The sequence below is a fragment of the Stigmatopora nigra genome, unplaced genomic scaffold (genome assembly GCF_051989575.1).
Source record: "Stigmatopora nigra isolate UIUO_SnigA unplaced genomic scaffold, RoL_Snig_1.1 HiC_scaffold_25, whole genome shotgun sequence".
NCBI classification, from domain to species: Eukaryota; Metazoa; Chordata; class Actinopteri; order Syngnathiformes; family Syngnathidae; genus Stigmatopora; species Stigmatopora nigra.
Window position 1 is genome coordinate 590,712 of NW_027551604.1, and position 15,519 is coordinate 606,230.

Consider the following 15,519-nt stretch of genomic DNA (forward strand, 5'->3'; position numbering starts at 1 on the left):
AAAATGTCCGACACAGAAGAGGTCATGGACGAGGCAACTCAGTATGTCATCGCTATTATACTTCGCTAGCATGTTAGCATTAGCTGTAAAAAGATAATAACTTATATTTCATGTCATTTTTTTCCTTGCAAAGGGAGGAGGAAGGTAAGGATGCATTTTTTTATCGTATTTCTGCCTTCATTTATCGTATTTTCTCGCATATTAGCCGCATCCGCCTATAAATTATTGAATTTGACAATTTCCCTCGTATAAGCCTCCCCCTGGTTCACAATTTTCACATCCATATTCATGGTTTTAATAGGAGTACAAATGTCTTACTTTGAAGGGAAATCTTAAGAAAATTCATTGAATTAAAAAAGGAAGTCATGTGAGCAGTACAACCAGGAAGTGTGTCAGTAGCGGTTTAGTTTGTCATCCCTAGGTGGCGCCCTGAGTGAGTAATGGCAGGCACAAATGATTTTTTCAGGTTTTATGGATGATATGGTTTATTTTTTTTCTTGGATTTCATTCATAGACGTCAAAATAGATTTTGTTAAGTGTTGTCCAAGTGGCGGCCCGGGGGCCGAATCTGGCCCATCGCATCATTTTGTGCGGCCCGGAAAACAAATCATGAGTGCCGATTTTGTTTTAGGATCATATTAAAATGATAGATATAGATGTAAATTAAATTTCATGATTTTTCCCCCATTTTAAATCAATAATTGTCATTTTTTTCTGATTTTAGTTCAAAAATCATTTCGTAAAATCAAAAAATATATTTAAAAAAAAGCTCAAATAAACATTGCTTAAGATCTATAAAAAAACAAAATTTTCAAGGCTTTTAATCCAGTTATTTTAATCCATTTATATATTCTTGTAGTTTTTGAGATACAAATATTGCAAATATGAGAGGAAATACGATATTTATCATTTATAATGAGATTATATTGAAGCCATGTGAAAATACGAATAATACGACTCATTTCTGTTTAAGATGAGTCAAAACCCAAGCCAAAGTAAGTGGATTGGTCGCAATGCCATTCTGTTTGTCCGTTTGTCCTCTCCCATTCGCTATCATCCACCCTCTCCGTTTAATTTCAACAGATTTATGTCAAACATCTCGGCCCAGAAGATCCCCGATGGCGAGAAAGTGGATTTTGACGTGAGTTTGCGTCCCCGAAAAACAAAAGCGGGCTCACCCAGCGACCATTCTCCAATGTCGGCGAGTGCAGGACATCCACCGGAAGCGGTTGGACAAAGATCTGTCCGAGTTGCAGTCGCTCATCGAGGCACACTTTGTCCAGAGGAAGAAGGAGGAAGAGGAATTGGTCGCCCTCGTCAACAGAATCGTGAGTCGGAAAAAACACGAAATACGTCGACAAATTGTACGTTTTGTGACAGTTCGATGTCTGAATGTCTCAATAAAGGAGAAGCGGCGTGCCGAGAGGGCGGAGCAACAAAGGATCCGGGCCGAGATGGAGAAGGAGCGGCAGGCCCGGCAGGCCGTAAGTGGACGCCCATTAGGAAAAGTGGTGCTCGGACGTTTGGTCGCCCGGACATTTGGTGACATATCCAAGTACAGTTCAATATCCAAGTACTGTTTAATATCGAAATACAGTTTAATATCGAAGTACTGTTTAATATCAAGTACTGTTTAATATCAAGTACTGTTTAATATCAAGTACTGTTTAATATCAAGTACTGGTTAATATCAAGTACTGTTTAATATCAAGTACTGTTGAAACCAGCTCTCAAAATTATATTCATGAGTTTTATATATGAACAAGTACTGTTTGATATCTAAGTACTGTTTAATATTTAAGTACTCTTGATAGCAGCTCTCAAAATTATATTCATGAGAGTTTAATATCTAATTATCTACTGTTTTCAACAGTACTTAGATATCAAAATTATGTTTATGAGATTGTTTAATATCTAAGTACTGTTTAATATCCAAGTAGTATTGAAAACAGTAGATATTTAGATATTAAACTCTCTCGAATATAATTTTGAGCGCAGGTTTCAACAGTACTTAGACATTAAACAGTACTTAGAGATATTAATCAGTACTTAGATATGAAACAGTACTTAGATATGAAACAGTACTTAGATATGAAACAGAACTTAGATATGAAAGATTACTTAGATATGAAACAATACTTAGATGTGAAACAGTACTTAGATATTGATCAGTACTTATGTATTGATCATTACTTCGATATTAAACAGTACTTAAATATTAAACAGTAATTAGATGTGAAACAGTACTTACATATTAAACCGTACTTCGATATTAAACAGTACTTCGATGTTAAACTCTCTCTCATGGTTATAATTTTGAGAGCTGGTTTCAACAGTAAACTGTCACCAAACGTCCGGGCGACCAAACGTCCGAGCACAGAAAAATGGGCGGGACTCAAACCTGAATGTATGTATGGCGCTTGCAGGAGGAGAAGGAGCGCAGAGAGCAGGAGGAGCAGAGAAAGAAGCACGATGACGACGCCAAGAAGAAGAAGGTCCTCACCAATAAGACCCAGCAGTACGGCGCCGGGCAGAAGGTGCCTGAACATTTATTAATGTATTTATTTCTAAAGCGAATTCGGCATTGACTTTTGGAATCCCGGCAATAACAGAGTGAAAAGAAAGGCAAAAAGCAGACAGAGAGAGAGAAGAAGAAGAAGATTTTGGCCGAGCGCAGGAAGCCGCTCAATATCGACCATTTGAATGACGACAAACTCAAGTATGGCGTCGAATTGGTGGAAATATGAATAAAGTTTAATTTAAAATTGATTGACGCGCAGGGAGAAGGCCAACGAGATGTGGCAGTGGCTGATGCAACTGGAGACGGAGAAATACGACCTTAACGACAAATTTAAAAGGCAGAAGAGTGACGTAAGTACCTCCAGAAATTCAGTTTCTAGGAAAATGAAGTCTTAAAAATTGCAAATGGCCGTTTCATTCTACTTTATACGAGAACATTTGTTTTGGCAGATCCACCTGCTTCTTGTCCGAGTGCAAGACCACCAAAGGTGAAGTTTGGCGAAAAATGTCGTCTTGATGGTGATTGGTCGTTGAATAGTTAGATTTTTTAACGTGGATTTTTTCGTGTTTGTTTGTCATTTAGCACCAAGGGTCGTGGAAAGGGCAAGATGGCACCCCGGCTGAGGTAGACTGGAAGAGACTCAGACCAGGAACCCCAATCTACTCATCAATACGCAATCAATACGCGAGCATTTATTACGGTCTTGAAATGGGAAAAATGGGAATGATATGTTGCTCTTGAGTGCAATATCATGTGTGAGTGAAACATGTCAATAAAATCAGAGTCAAATTTGAAAGATGGACGTTTTTTTGGATGAGATTTTTTGGGAAATAATGACTACAGTAATCCCTGGAATAGCGCGGTTCATGTACACCAGGTATGGCCGCGTATATCGAAAAATATTATTATGTTATTATATCTGGGTTTTTTTCAGTGGGGAGTCCTACAGCGCAAATTTCCACATTTTTATGAATTTAAAATAAAAATAATCATGTTTTGCAATAACAAGTTTCAGTGAGGATATTTTTAAATTTCTGTGAACTTTAAAAAGAAATAAAAAAATAATTACGAGTTTGAGCATGGATTTTCATATTTTTATGAAATTCAAAAAAATAATAATTATAATTTTTCAGTGCCAAAACAGCAAGTGTTTTGCAATTAATTTAATTTCAGTAAGGATTTTTTAAATTTTTTATGAACTTTAAAAATTAATACATTTATAATTATGAGTTTCAGCATGGATTTTTCACATTTTTATGAACTTAAAAAATAATAATAATATTTTTTCAGTATCCTAGCAGCAAATGTTTTCCAATGACGAGTTTCAGCGTGAATTTTAAATTTTTTTACGAACTTTAAAAATAAATAAATATAATTGTAATAATTAATAAAAAAATCATAAAGTAATCGATAATGGAGAGATTACTTATCATTTGACCAATAGTGTTCCACGTTTAAACTTGTGAAACAAGGTTAGTATCCGAGTGGTGCCGGTGACAAGAAATGTTTGTTCTCTGTCATATCTATTTTTAATATTTTTCCACAAAAAAAAACATTTCCTCTGATGGATAATAACATCATCATCATCATCCCTGCAGTTACATTTTGGTACATAAGAAAAATAGAATATTCCTTCTCAAACGTTGAATATTTAGCGATCGAGAGAAGGAAAAATGCCGGGTTTTGACTTCACTTCAATCGGACTGTACATTGACAACTATCATTATTTTTCATACACATGATAATAACCACTTGGTTTCTGTGTACCTGGGGGGTGCCGGTCCTCGTCCTCGTAGTTGGAGGAAAATAAGCGTCCAGGTTCCTTCCCGAAATCACCACAAATGCGTTTCTCGGATCTCTGCGATCACCTGGCTGGCTTTTTGCAGGGCCTATGGTAAATCAGCATTAGAAAAATATTGTAATATTCAATGTTCCCTCTATTTTTTCATCTAAAACATGCTGTAAAACACAAAAAAATTAAGAGTGGACAGAGCTACTGCCACTGGCTTGGCTTCCGCGTAAACAGCGCCATCATGGGGAAGGAGTATATATACAATAATAATAATAAAAAAGGATGAGAGTAGTGTGCAGCTTAGAGGGAACATTGGTAAAATTGTATGTTTGGACACTATATTAACATTATTATTATATTTTTATGGCCAGAGATAACAATATTGTAATACTGTACATGTGGACACTACAAAAACATTATTTTTAAAACTTTTATGGGCAAAATGTCATACAACGCTCATATTGTCAATTGAGATGTAACGTATTTCCGCACTATAAGGCGCAGCTTCAATGAATGCCCTAACTTAAAAGTTGTTTTATATATAAAAGGTGCATCGGTTTGTAAATCACAGTCGTAGTGGTAGTGTAGTAGCAAGTTGTTTTATGGATTCACCAGACTACAGGTGTTAAAGTGGTGGCCCGCGGGCCAAACGTGGCCCAACGTCTCATTTTGTGCGGCCCGAGAAAGTAAATTATGAGTGTCGATTTTCTGTTTAAGGATCACATTCAAATGAAGATTGGAGATGTATAAGGAATATTTCCTGATTTCTAAGTCAATTATTGCAATTTTTTTATCAATTTTTTCTATTGTTTTTAGTTCCAAAAAAAAAATTAATCTAAAAATTAAATATTTTTTGTTTTCCACTTCGTTTTGTGATCAAATTCAAACAAAGCTCATAGATGTATATTATATTTCCCTTTGTTTCCCCTTTTAAATCAATAATTGCAGAAGATTTCGACTCATTTAAATGTCCAAAATGGATTTTTGCATGAGCACAAAAAGAGTGGCCTACCTTGAGCATGTCTGCCGCCTCATTACGCCTCTGCGCCATATCTTCCGATTCGGTCAGCAGGTCGTCCAGCAGCACCGACTTGTACAGTTGTCCTACCAGTTCACTTTGCAGACAGTCTTTCACGTGGTTCACCAGGAAGTGCATCACCGCCTTGGGAACGCTGAGAAGGACGGAAGAGACATTGAAAAAACATCTATTTTTATTGGATGAACTACAGGGGAAAACATGGTGGGTCTTTAGGTATACCTATCTTGGATATTTTTGCGCACGATAAGAAAATAGGACTTGATCAGCCTCTCGATGACTTCACAATCTCGCTGTTCCCGAGCGGAGAGTTTTCTGGACACCGGGACGGGCTGCAGAGGACACGAAATGACGACTTTAGCGTGGACAACAACATCTCACATCTCCATTTTTAACGTGGGCTTACCACATCGAGTAAATTGACAGCATGGCCCTTCTGGGGGCTGTTGAGAATGGGAGTTTGAATCCCTGTCCTGTCACCTGACGCACCATCTTCGCCTCTTTTCAGCATTCCTCTCCAGGTTCCCATCCCGCCGCTATCCGTCTGATCGCTGGAGGATGCGTTTGGAGTGCCCACTGCTGCCATCTGCTGCCCGGAGGAGAGATGGACAGGGAAGAAGCAATCACCATTAGGCTGCATAAGTAATGGTGGCATCATCACGATTGATTGAAGTTACCTTGTCTCGTGAGACGGAAGGGGGTAGATCCCTCATTCTGTTGCGTCTCTGCTCCTGTGAAAATATGTAAACTGATATTAGTGTTTTTTTTTTTTCATACCCCAGACATAAGGACTTTGAACTTAAAGTAGCGCGACACAAAGTCCCTTCTGTGTAATAACTTTGGGGTGTGCAATATTTTAGATCAAGGGTGTCAGACTCGGGTTGGTTGGCGGGCCACTTTAATGTCAACTTGATTTCATGTGGACCATTTTAGATAGAATATTTAGATTTTTTTTAATAAATGGATTAAAAGAAATGGATTAAAATCCCTGAATATTCAGTTTTTATACTGTTTTTATATGTTAGCTCTTTTTTTAAATGTATTTTTAGATATTACAAAATGATTTTTGAACTAAAGACACAAAAAATGATTAAAAAATTACTATTATTGATTTAAAAGGAAGAAAATCAGGAAATTTAATGTACATCTATACCAGTGATTTTCAAACTTTTTTGGCCACCGCCCCCTTCACCGCCGGGCCAAAATGCCAACGCCCCCCTCTTTACCCCTTTCCAACGAACGAAGCTTAAATAAATAGAAGACAGGCGCCTCAGATATTATTCGCTAATTTCGTTTCTTTTAATAGACCAATGCGCAGTTCACCTCGAATCATAAAAATTGATAGCTGATGCATTAAGCCGGTGGCTGTGCGCATACGTCTGTGGTTAAGCGTTGCCGGCGCGCTATTGTGTGCTCCTCTGCGGCTGACTGGATGGTGGTGGTCTCCCCAGTCGCCTGCATCGACGATAAACTCGCGACAATTAGTGATATACGGTATATGCGCGCTGCTCGTGAGCGCTCGAGCAGACAACGTTTCTTGTTTCAATAAAGCTTGTTTTTTGTCGACTTTTTATTACAGACAATCAATTTTTCCGGTCTTTCTACAAACACCAACGTCACATTTTACTGTAATTGCTCCATCGCCCCCTTCACTATTTCAACGCCCCCCATTCGCCTGTTTATTCGTCAGCGCCCCCCTGAAAGTTCACACCACCCCCCAAGGGGCGGTACCGCCCACTTTGAAAACCACTGATCTATACCAAATGTGTCAGAGCAGGGTTGGTTTGGACCATTTTAGATATATTTAAAAAAATAATAATAAATGGATTAAAATGCCTGAATATTACGTTTTTTATAGATCTAAAATAATGTTTATTTTGGCAATTTTAAACAAATATTTTTAGATTTTACAAAATGATTTTTTTAATTAAAAACACCCAAAAAATTGATTAAAAAATGACAATTATTGATTTAAAAGGGGGGAAATCAGGAAATGTAATATACAACTATACTCTTGTACCTCAATGTTATGGTTCATGAGGCCGCAGGCGTCAGCAAAGTCGGGGTGTTTGGTGTTGATGTAGGCCAACTCGATTGCCACCAGGTTGTGAACCTAAACAAAAAAAACATTTAATATTTAAATGCAGTCAAAATATTGTTAGTGTGCACTTCTGCTACCATGTCATTGGTCACTGGCAGTCTCTTTCTCAACAGGCACGTGACAACTTCCACGATGGCGTCGTGAAGCTTGGGGAATCTCAGCAACTCCTGCGCAACAGAAAAAAGAATCCATATCTTATGAGCCTTTCCTCCAAAATTCTACCCAAATGTGCCTTTTTTTGTCACCTGTGTGCTGTAGTTGCTGCAGTGTTGGATGATCCTCTGCATTTCCTCGTGAACCAGTTCCACGCAACGTAGACTGGGCTCCTCCAGGCGCTTGACTTGTCTCTTGACCAACAACTCAAAGGAAACCTCAGGCACAAACAACGCCGGCCTCGGTCCCTGCCAACGACATTCCATCCCAATGTTCAGACTTACATTCGGCGTCACGATTTGTGGTGCTCGGAGATTTAGTCGCCGGTCTTTTGGTGACAGAGTTTACTGTTGAAACCAGCTCTCAAAATTATATTCATGAGTTTAATATCCAAGAAAAATGTTTAATATCTAAGTACTGTTTAGTATCTAAGCACTGTTTAATATTTAAGTAGTGTTTAATGTCTAAGTATTGTTTAATATCCGAGTAGTGTTCAATATTTAAGTAGTGTTTAATATCTAAGCACTGTTTAATATTTAAGCAGTGTTTAATATCTAAGTAGTGTTTGATATCCAAGTACTGTTTAATATCCAAGTACTGTTTAATATCCAAGTACTGTTTAATATCCAAGTACTGTTTAATATCCAAGTACTGTTTAATATCCAAGTACTGTTTAATATCAAAGTACTGTTTAATATCTAAGTACTGTGTAATATCTAAGTACTGTTTAATATCTAAGTAGTTTAATATCTACATACTGTTGAAACCAGCTCTCAAAATTATATTCATGAGAGTTTAATATCAAAATATCTAGTTTTCAACAGTCCTTAGATATTAAACAGTACTTAGATATTAAACTCTCATGAATATAATTTTGAGAGCTGGTTTCAACAGTACTTAGATATTAAACTCTCTCTCTTAAATATTAAACACTCTCTCATGAATATAATTTTGAGAGCTGGTTTCAACAGTAAACTCTCCATTTGACCGGCGACCAAACGTCGTGGTCACGCGAATCAGCGTCACGGCGACCCACCGTGGCGTTACGGATGGCGGTGAGAACGTCGATGGTGGTCAGACCGCCCAGGGGATCCACCGACTCCAACGTGCGGCCGAAGGTCTCGTGAAATATGTAACAGATTCTGGCACCGCCACAGCTGAGGAGCAACGAAAGCGTCGAGTTCGACAAAAGCTGCGGTTTGGGAGGCGGCGCCGGCCGGTCTGACTCACAGCTCGGCGGTCTCGATGTACTTGGCCGTGCCCTCGATGGTGTGGCAATACTCGGCGGCAAATTTGGTGATGAGTTGCAGCAAGGTGGCGCTCTGGTCCTCCACCGGCTCGCCGTAGCTGTTGAGCAGCGACTGGTACTGGGCCGCCAACACGTTGATTCGGGTTTTCAGTTCTGGAAGGCAGTCTCGGATGTGGTGCATTAGCAACCTACACAAAAGGGAAAAAATCTCTCCTTAAAATAATACATCTATGAAGTATTCCCGTATTTTCTCGCTTATACACTATTTGTCACAAAAAAAATGATGACCTAATCGAGGGTACGGCTTATATGCGCATAAATTCTTTCCCTTCAAAGTAACCCATTTGTACTCCCTATTAAAACCATATGTAGATGAAAATTTGTGACTAGAGGGGGCGGCTTATACGAGGGAAATTGTAATAGTCAACGATTTAAAGGCTATTTTAAGGGTGCGGCTTATATGCGAGAAAATACAGTAGTATTCCGTACTGTATGTGATATGCTTTGTGTGTTTATTGTTTAAATAAAAAATTAGTTTATGTATTTGGTTCCATAACTCTGTTTGTTTGCATATTAGCAATCAAGCTAACTCAACTCTGGACTATGACTACCTTCTCTTACCTGTTTAATGTCCTGGCCAAATATTTAGTTCCACTTCTGTTTGCTAGCGAGGGATACTTCTTTTGTAGGAAAGCATATTCATCACGAATAGCATCCGCCACTGGTTTCTTCATATTGATATCCAGCTGGCTTCTATTCACACCAAAACATATCAAGAACCCACCATTAGCACCCCTGAAGAGCTAACATACGCTAACAGGCGGACCCCCACTTCACCTGTTGACAACTCCAATAATCCCCAGTTTAACTGGAATGACTCGGCCCATCAGAATATCCATGGCGTCCGTCCCGGCGTCCATCAAATCTAGCTTGGTGACTACTGCTAGCGTCCTCCTACCTGAACAAAAAATGGAGGAAGCAATTACTCTTAGCATATGGCAAGTACTGCATATTTTTTTGCATATTAGCTGCATTCATGTATAAGCCATACCCTGAAAATTGCCTTAAAATGGTTGAATTTGTCAATTTCCCTCGTATAAGCCGCCCCCTGATTCACAATTTCCACCTCTGAATTCATGGTTATGATAGGGAGTAAAAATGTGTTACTTGGAAGGGAATTTTTTTACGAAAATTAGTTTTTCTGAGATTCTGTAGCATCGTTTGATGTTGCCTGCACGTAGACAAATTCAAAAAGGAAGTCATGTGAGCAGTACAACTATGAAGTGTGTTCGTAGCGGTCTAGTTTGTCATCTCCAGGTAAGATGGCGGCACCCTAAGTGAGCAATGGCAGGCACAAGTAACTGAGTTTTTTTCACGTTTTTTCATGTTTTATGTCATATACAGGTATTTTTTTCTTGAATTTCTTTCATAGAGATCAAAATAAATTTAATTTGACATTTTATCTAATTTATCTTTTCACAATTTTGAAATAAATGACCTTATCAGCTGCATTGTCTTGCGGTATTTCATCTTGGTCACATTGCAGTTTAGTCTAATTTATGCGCATATAAGCCGTACCCTCCATTCAGTCGTCATGTTTTGGAGCGACAAATGCGGCAAATATGCGAGAAATGACAGTACTGTAAGCAGTAGCGTTAAAAAAAAAAATTTACGGAGCATTTATACCATCAGGGTCAACTTCACGTGCCACCTTTAGGGCCTCGGAGGTGGCCATGTCTGTGTTGGCAGCAGTCACAGCCAAGATGATGGAGTTGGGGTTGGAAATATACTTGACGATCAGTTCACGGATCTGAATCTCGATATCTTTGGGCTGGTCACCCACCGGCACCTGCAGGGGAAAATCCCAGGACAGGTAAAATGGGAGCTTACATCCCGGTTTTGGGCGGGTTTAATGTGCCTCACCTTTGTAATGCCAGGCAAGTCCACTAGTGTGAGATTGACAACATTCGGTGAGAAGACTTTGAGGTGAATTGGTTCGTCACTGATACCCTGAAGACAAAAACAAAGTAGAAATGAGGGGGCCCCCCATACTATCATTTGAAGGGAGACAAACAAGAAGCATCGTTTTGGTTGAATTTTCTGATTGAAAGGTAAAAGGATTTCACAAAAATGAGTGTAATCTTTTTTTTCTGGGACAATATTCTGGGACAATACTGTTAAATATGCAGATGCCACCTTAGTTTACAACAAGGGCTGGCTCTAGAGGTGACTGAGTAGCTCCCTTCAAAAAGAGTTCTAAATTAGCCAAAGCACCGTTTAATAGTACTGTTAAATATGTAAATGCAATTTTAGTCTACAACAAGGGCTCCAATCTTACATATTTACATATATATGTTCATTAATATGTGCTGTCCATCATTAAATAAATCAAACTAAGAATATCCCAAAACGTTTCACTTATTTTTTTGGTAAAATGTTTAAAAAATGAGAGTTATACCTTGTTGATGCCTGATATTCTTTCTGTTTCTGCTTCAATTTCTTGACGGATCTCCTCAAAATTTGTATAGACCTTCAAGAAAAAAAAGAGAATATGTCAAACATGTGATCAATAAGTGTGTGTTGAGACAGAATTCAATAAAATCTTACCTTATTTTTGGTGTGCAAAAACTTCCCCCATTCGTCACCATCAATGCCTGCACAGATTCAAATAAATGAGAGTATGCATGCAGAAGAGTCTAACGAAGAAACATTATGATTATGAATTATGATTGGTGCGTTTGGGACTTAGGTCTCTCACCAGCGGTTCCCATATTTTACCACGCAGGTTCGCGGAGAGCCATATACACCCATAAAAAGAGCTACATATGGCTCCATAGCCATAAACACCCATAAAAAAGAGCCACATATGGCTCCGGAGCCATATACACCCATAAAAAGTGCCACATATGGCTCCCGAGCCATAGGTTCCCTACCGCCGAAATACATTATTAAACCAAATGATGATTTTGAGAATTGTCATCTATTTTTTTTTAGGTTGCTACTCAATGAACTCAATGGACTCAAATAACTTGCCATTCTCCTCGTTGGTCTTCCGTCGATCTTCAGAGTCGACATGGACGAGCTGGAAAATGAGAGGTCGGCGTGTGACGATACCCGTCCCACGCGGTAGTACATCCCTGCCGACAAGGCTCTCTAAAACAGAACTCTTGCCGCTGCTCTGTTAGAAAAAAAAAAAAACACAGACACAGGAATGAAAAGTGACTCACTCCATGACTCACTTCCAATTACAAATGTGATTACAAAGGTATTCAAACCAGATTTTCCAAACACATTTATACTCGGTATAACTTATCCCCAGACTTACTAATCTTTGAAACTCCAAAGAATCAACTAACACAAAAAAAAACAATTCCTATAAAACTTTAACACCAAGCTATGTTAGCCAAACCGGCTGAGACAGTTACATCCGATTAAGCTAGTTCACAGAAAGTAAACACATTTGGCAAAATCTGCCAACTTAAACCAATTAGCTAATAATGTTGTGTTGGCTTTTTGAACTGGGGTTGTTTTATGCCAAATTAGAAGAGGAGACTTCGAAATGAATGCTCTTATGTGCTATTGAATGCCATTTTTTCGTAAAAAGAAGTTAATTAGTATTACAAGGAAATGCAATATGGCTGCTGTGGGAATCACTACACGGTGTAATCAGTTTAAATGTACACATACACCGACCACACGTGCAAAATAGTCTCGATAATATCGTGGAAACATACCGAAATATTTTCTATCAGCATTTTAGTCAACGCAAATGACAATTTACGATAATACAAACCGTTACAGCACCATGGTTTATTACGTAGAATACAAAGCATGAGACATTAATTTAACTTGAGTTTCACCTACAAGTTAAAAAGAACAGCATAGGCGTGCGCGGTGAAATAAACACTAAACTAAATTAGCATTTCTATAGTTAGGTTACTTTACGCTCATATCAAGTTCAGAAGGCGATAATATAAAACCGCATGCTATAAACTCGGAACGAGGTTTTAACACTTGTTCACATGCTAACTAATTTGCTAGCCTAAAAATACAAGTGAGGATTCTTACCTGCGTGCCCACAACAACTATTTGCGGGAGGTGAATAATGTCGGCGCCCACCGTGTTAAAAACATCTTGCAATTTATTTATGACGGGTATGAGGGCCTCCATGAGCTCCGAAAGGGAACGGGAGCCGTCAGAAAAGGGGACACTTGAGGGTTCTTCACAAAGTCATTCAATGTCTCGCGGGCGGCTAAGCTAACGATTGACATATCTTTCACTACGTTACTGCGGTGCACGCGGTGCATTGTGGGAGTAGAAGTCCACAATGTGGGCATTCCAACTAGATTCACCTCAATTGAACTACATTTCCAGGAAGTGACGTCATCGCACATGGAACAGTAACCATGGCGGCGGCGATCTAAATATTTTTATAGCCGTCAATGGATCCCGTGTTACTGCGGTTATCATTATCTTTTTCAAAAACTACGTGTATTTTTCAATTTTGTTAAGTTTTATTTCGTCTTAAACGGATTTGCTATTTTGTATTACATTACATTCCTTGAGATTGTTCGTTTTTTTAAGATTAGTTTGTTTTTCGTGCATTTAGATGTGTAAGTGGAAGAATGACATTTATTTACCACAAAATAACAAAATAAAATTTAATGACTACCATTTTGCAACACAAAAATGTATTATCTGTGTTAAACAAAATATAATAGCAATTGCATGATGGGTTCAACATAACATGGATGAAAAAACACATTTTGTTGTTTCGTCAGATTTTTAAGTAGCACAGGCACATCTCAGAAAAAAAGGTAAGTGCTTCAATTTGATATTTTTCATCAAATAAAAAAAATATTGCACCCAGCAGTGTAATAGTCATCTACCACAAGCTTTAAATAAATGTTAGAAAAATCCTTTCTAAAACCATCTATACTCGTGTTTTTTCAATGTGTACAAATAGCCAAAAAATCTGTTATGACCAAATTCGAAGTTTAAGTAATGACACTTATCTTTTATGTTATCTAAAAGAAAGTTTACACTACTTCAGAAATGACTTATTTAACAATTTTATAAGGGTTTGTCAAATAAAGCAAATTTTATCACTGCAAACGCCACCTTTACCTGAAACTTTCCACCTCTGAGTACACAAAAGTATCTTTTCAGTTCATAAAAAAATAAAAAAATATATCTAATCTCTACCAGTACAGTTTATATTACATCTAGGACGCAGTACAGTCTGTGTAAGTGGTAACCATATTCCCTCTACGTTGCGTCACTGTTCTACAGTGTTGTTTGGAGGCTGTGCTGAAGACATTTTGGGTGTGCGCGGGGTGCCGGTGAAAGGCAAACATCTTCTCCAGGTTGTCAAAGACGTCTCCAAAAATGGCCGAACCTTGAAATTGCCTTCTGTGTCGGCCATGAGATTCTTTTTCCGAATGTTTCCTATGTCGAACTTGTCTGTACGCGTCAAAGTCCTTCAAGATGTCCTCAAATTTGAATCTGAAAGGTTGGCGTCCATTTGTCCGCTGTTGCCTTCCATCTGGGAAATAAGAAGCGCCATCTTGCTCATAGTCGCGTCTTCTCGTTGTGTCGGATAATGTTTCGTAAGCTGCAATAAAATAAAATTATCATATTAATTATTGCACAGGTTTATTGATGTTTTGGTATTTTTTTGTGGAAAACATATATGTATATTTATTGTTAGATTTTACAATCGTTTATTTCTGAACTAAAAACACAAAAGAAAAAAAGTATTAAAAATTGCAATGATTAATTTTATAAAGGGGAAAAATCAGGAAATGTAATGTACATCTATAATTATTCGAATTTGATCCTAAAACAGAAAGACGGCACTCATGATTGACTTTCTCGGGCCGCACATAACGAGGCGGCGGGCCAAATTTGGCCCGCGGGCCGGCACTTTGACACAGGATGACAATATCCACCTTCATAACAATACATTTCGGTCCTCAATTCAAAGCAAGCCTGTTCATAACGCTCTTAAAATACCATTAGCAAAACGTCAAAGTGATAGTAGTTGCAGTAAAAGCATGAATTGAATCCATTCGTACCTTCAGCAATTTCCCTGAATGTCACTTCAGCGTCGGGGTGCTTGTTTTTGTCGGGGTGGAACCTCATGGCAAGCCTGTGAAAAGCTTTCTTAATCTGACGCTCACTGGCGTCTTTGGGTACTCCCAATATGTCGTAGTAGTCCTTTTCTGCCAGAAGCAACTCTGCTATCACTAGGAGGCACACGGCCATCTTTAAAGCAGACTGAGCATTAGCCATAGCTCACCTGCCCTGTAAAGGAAACACAAACAAATAGTAGAGTGTTATAACTGGAAATTACAGCCATAACTTGTGATGAATTACGTCGAGTTCTACGTGGTATACACGTGACGTCTCCTTCTCACCTTTAATGGGCGCAAGGGGTAGCTGAGCTTCTAAAGTGCAGTTAATTTCCCATCGACACTAAACATGACGATGCTAATAAGTGCTAGGCAAGAGCTCTGTTCACTATTTTATGATAAAAGTGATGATGTAGCGTCAAATGGGAGTGACAGGAGTTAGCTCCGTACCCATGGTTGCATTTCTTCTTCGGCCTCTACATTACAAGGATATTTTCCATTACTTTTAATGGGGATTGAATGGCGTCTGGCAT

At 38.5% G+C, this 15,519-nt stretch overlaps 3 protein-coding genes across 3 annotated transcripts; 1 reads left to right on the forward strand and 2 right to left on the reverse strand.

The window, feature by feature from the left end:
* The first annotated feature begins 976 nt into the window (after positions 1-976).
* tnnt2d (troponin T2d, cardiac) lies at positions 977-3,317 on the forward strand. Its single transcript, XM_077711353.1, is given in 8 exon segments — positions 977-995; positions 1,084-1,141; positions 1,212-1,328; positions 1,407-1,484; positions 2,427-2,719; positions 2,781-2,871; positions 2,971-3,008; positions 3,104-3,317. Coding segments are annotated over 7 exon segments (717 nt in total). The 5' UTR covers positions 977-995; positions 1,084-1,087; the 3' UTR covers positions 3,150-3,317.
* A 756-nt stretch (positions 3,318-4,073) lies between these two features.
* dnm1l (dynamin 1-like) lies at positions 4,074-13,190 on the reverse strand. The gene is made up of 18 exons (XM_077711355.1): positions 12,921-13,190; positions 11,886-12,030; positions 11,460-11,506; positions 11,311-11,382; positions 10,776-10,862; positions 10,539-10,701; positions 9,690-9,810; positions 9,474-9,605; positions 8,834-9,040; positions 8,640-8,760; positions 7,696-7,851; positions 7,528-7,617; positions 7,370-7,462; positions 6,027-6,080; positions 5,756-5,935; positions 5,572-5,681; positions 5,326-5,485; positions 4,074-4,410 (listed from the first exon to the last, which is right to left on the reverse strand). Exons 1-18 carry the CDS (start codon positions 13,020-13,022, stop codon positions 4,354-4,356), a joined length of 2,097 nt encoding a protein of 698 aa, XP_077567481.1. The 5' UTR covers positions 13,023-13,190; the 3' UTR covers positions 4,074-4,353.
* Positions 13,191-13,564: 374 nt separating this feature from the next.
* On the reverse strand, positions 13,565-15,468 carry dnajb9a (DnaJ heat shock protein family (Hsp40) member B9a). The gene is made up of 3 exons (XM_077711171.1): positions 15,272-15,468; positions 14,930-15,158; positions 13,565-14,466 (listed from the first exon to the last, which is right to left on the reverse strand). The coding sequence occupies exons 2-3, from the start codon at positions 15,144-15,146 to the stop codon at positions 14,078-14,080; spliced, it is 606 nt and encodes a 201-aa protein (XP_077567297.1). The 5' UTR covers positions 15,147-15,158; positions 15,272-15,468; the 3' UTR covers positions 13,565-14,077.
* Positions 15,469-15,519: the final 51 nt, after the last annotated feature.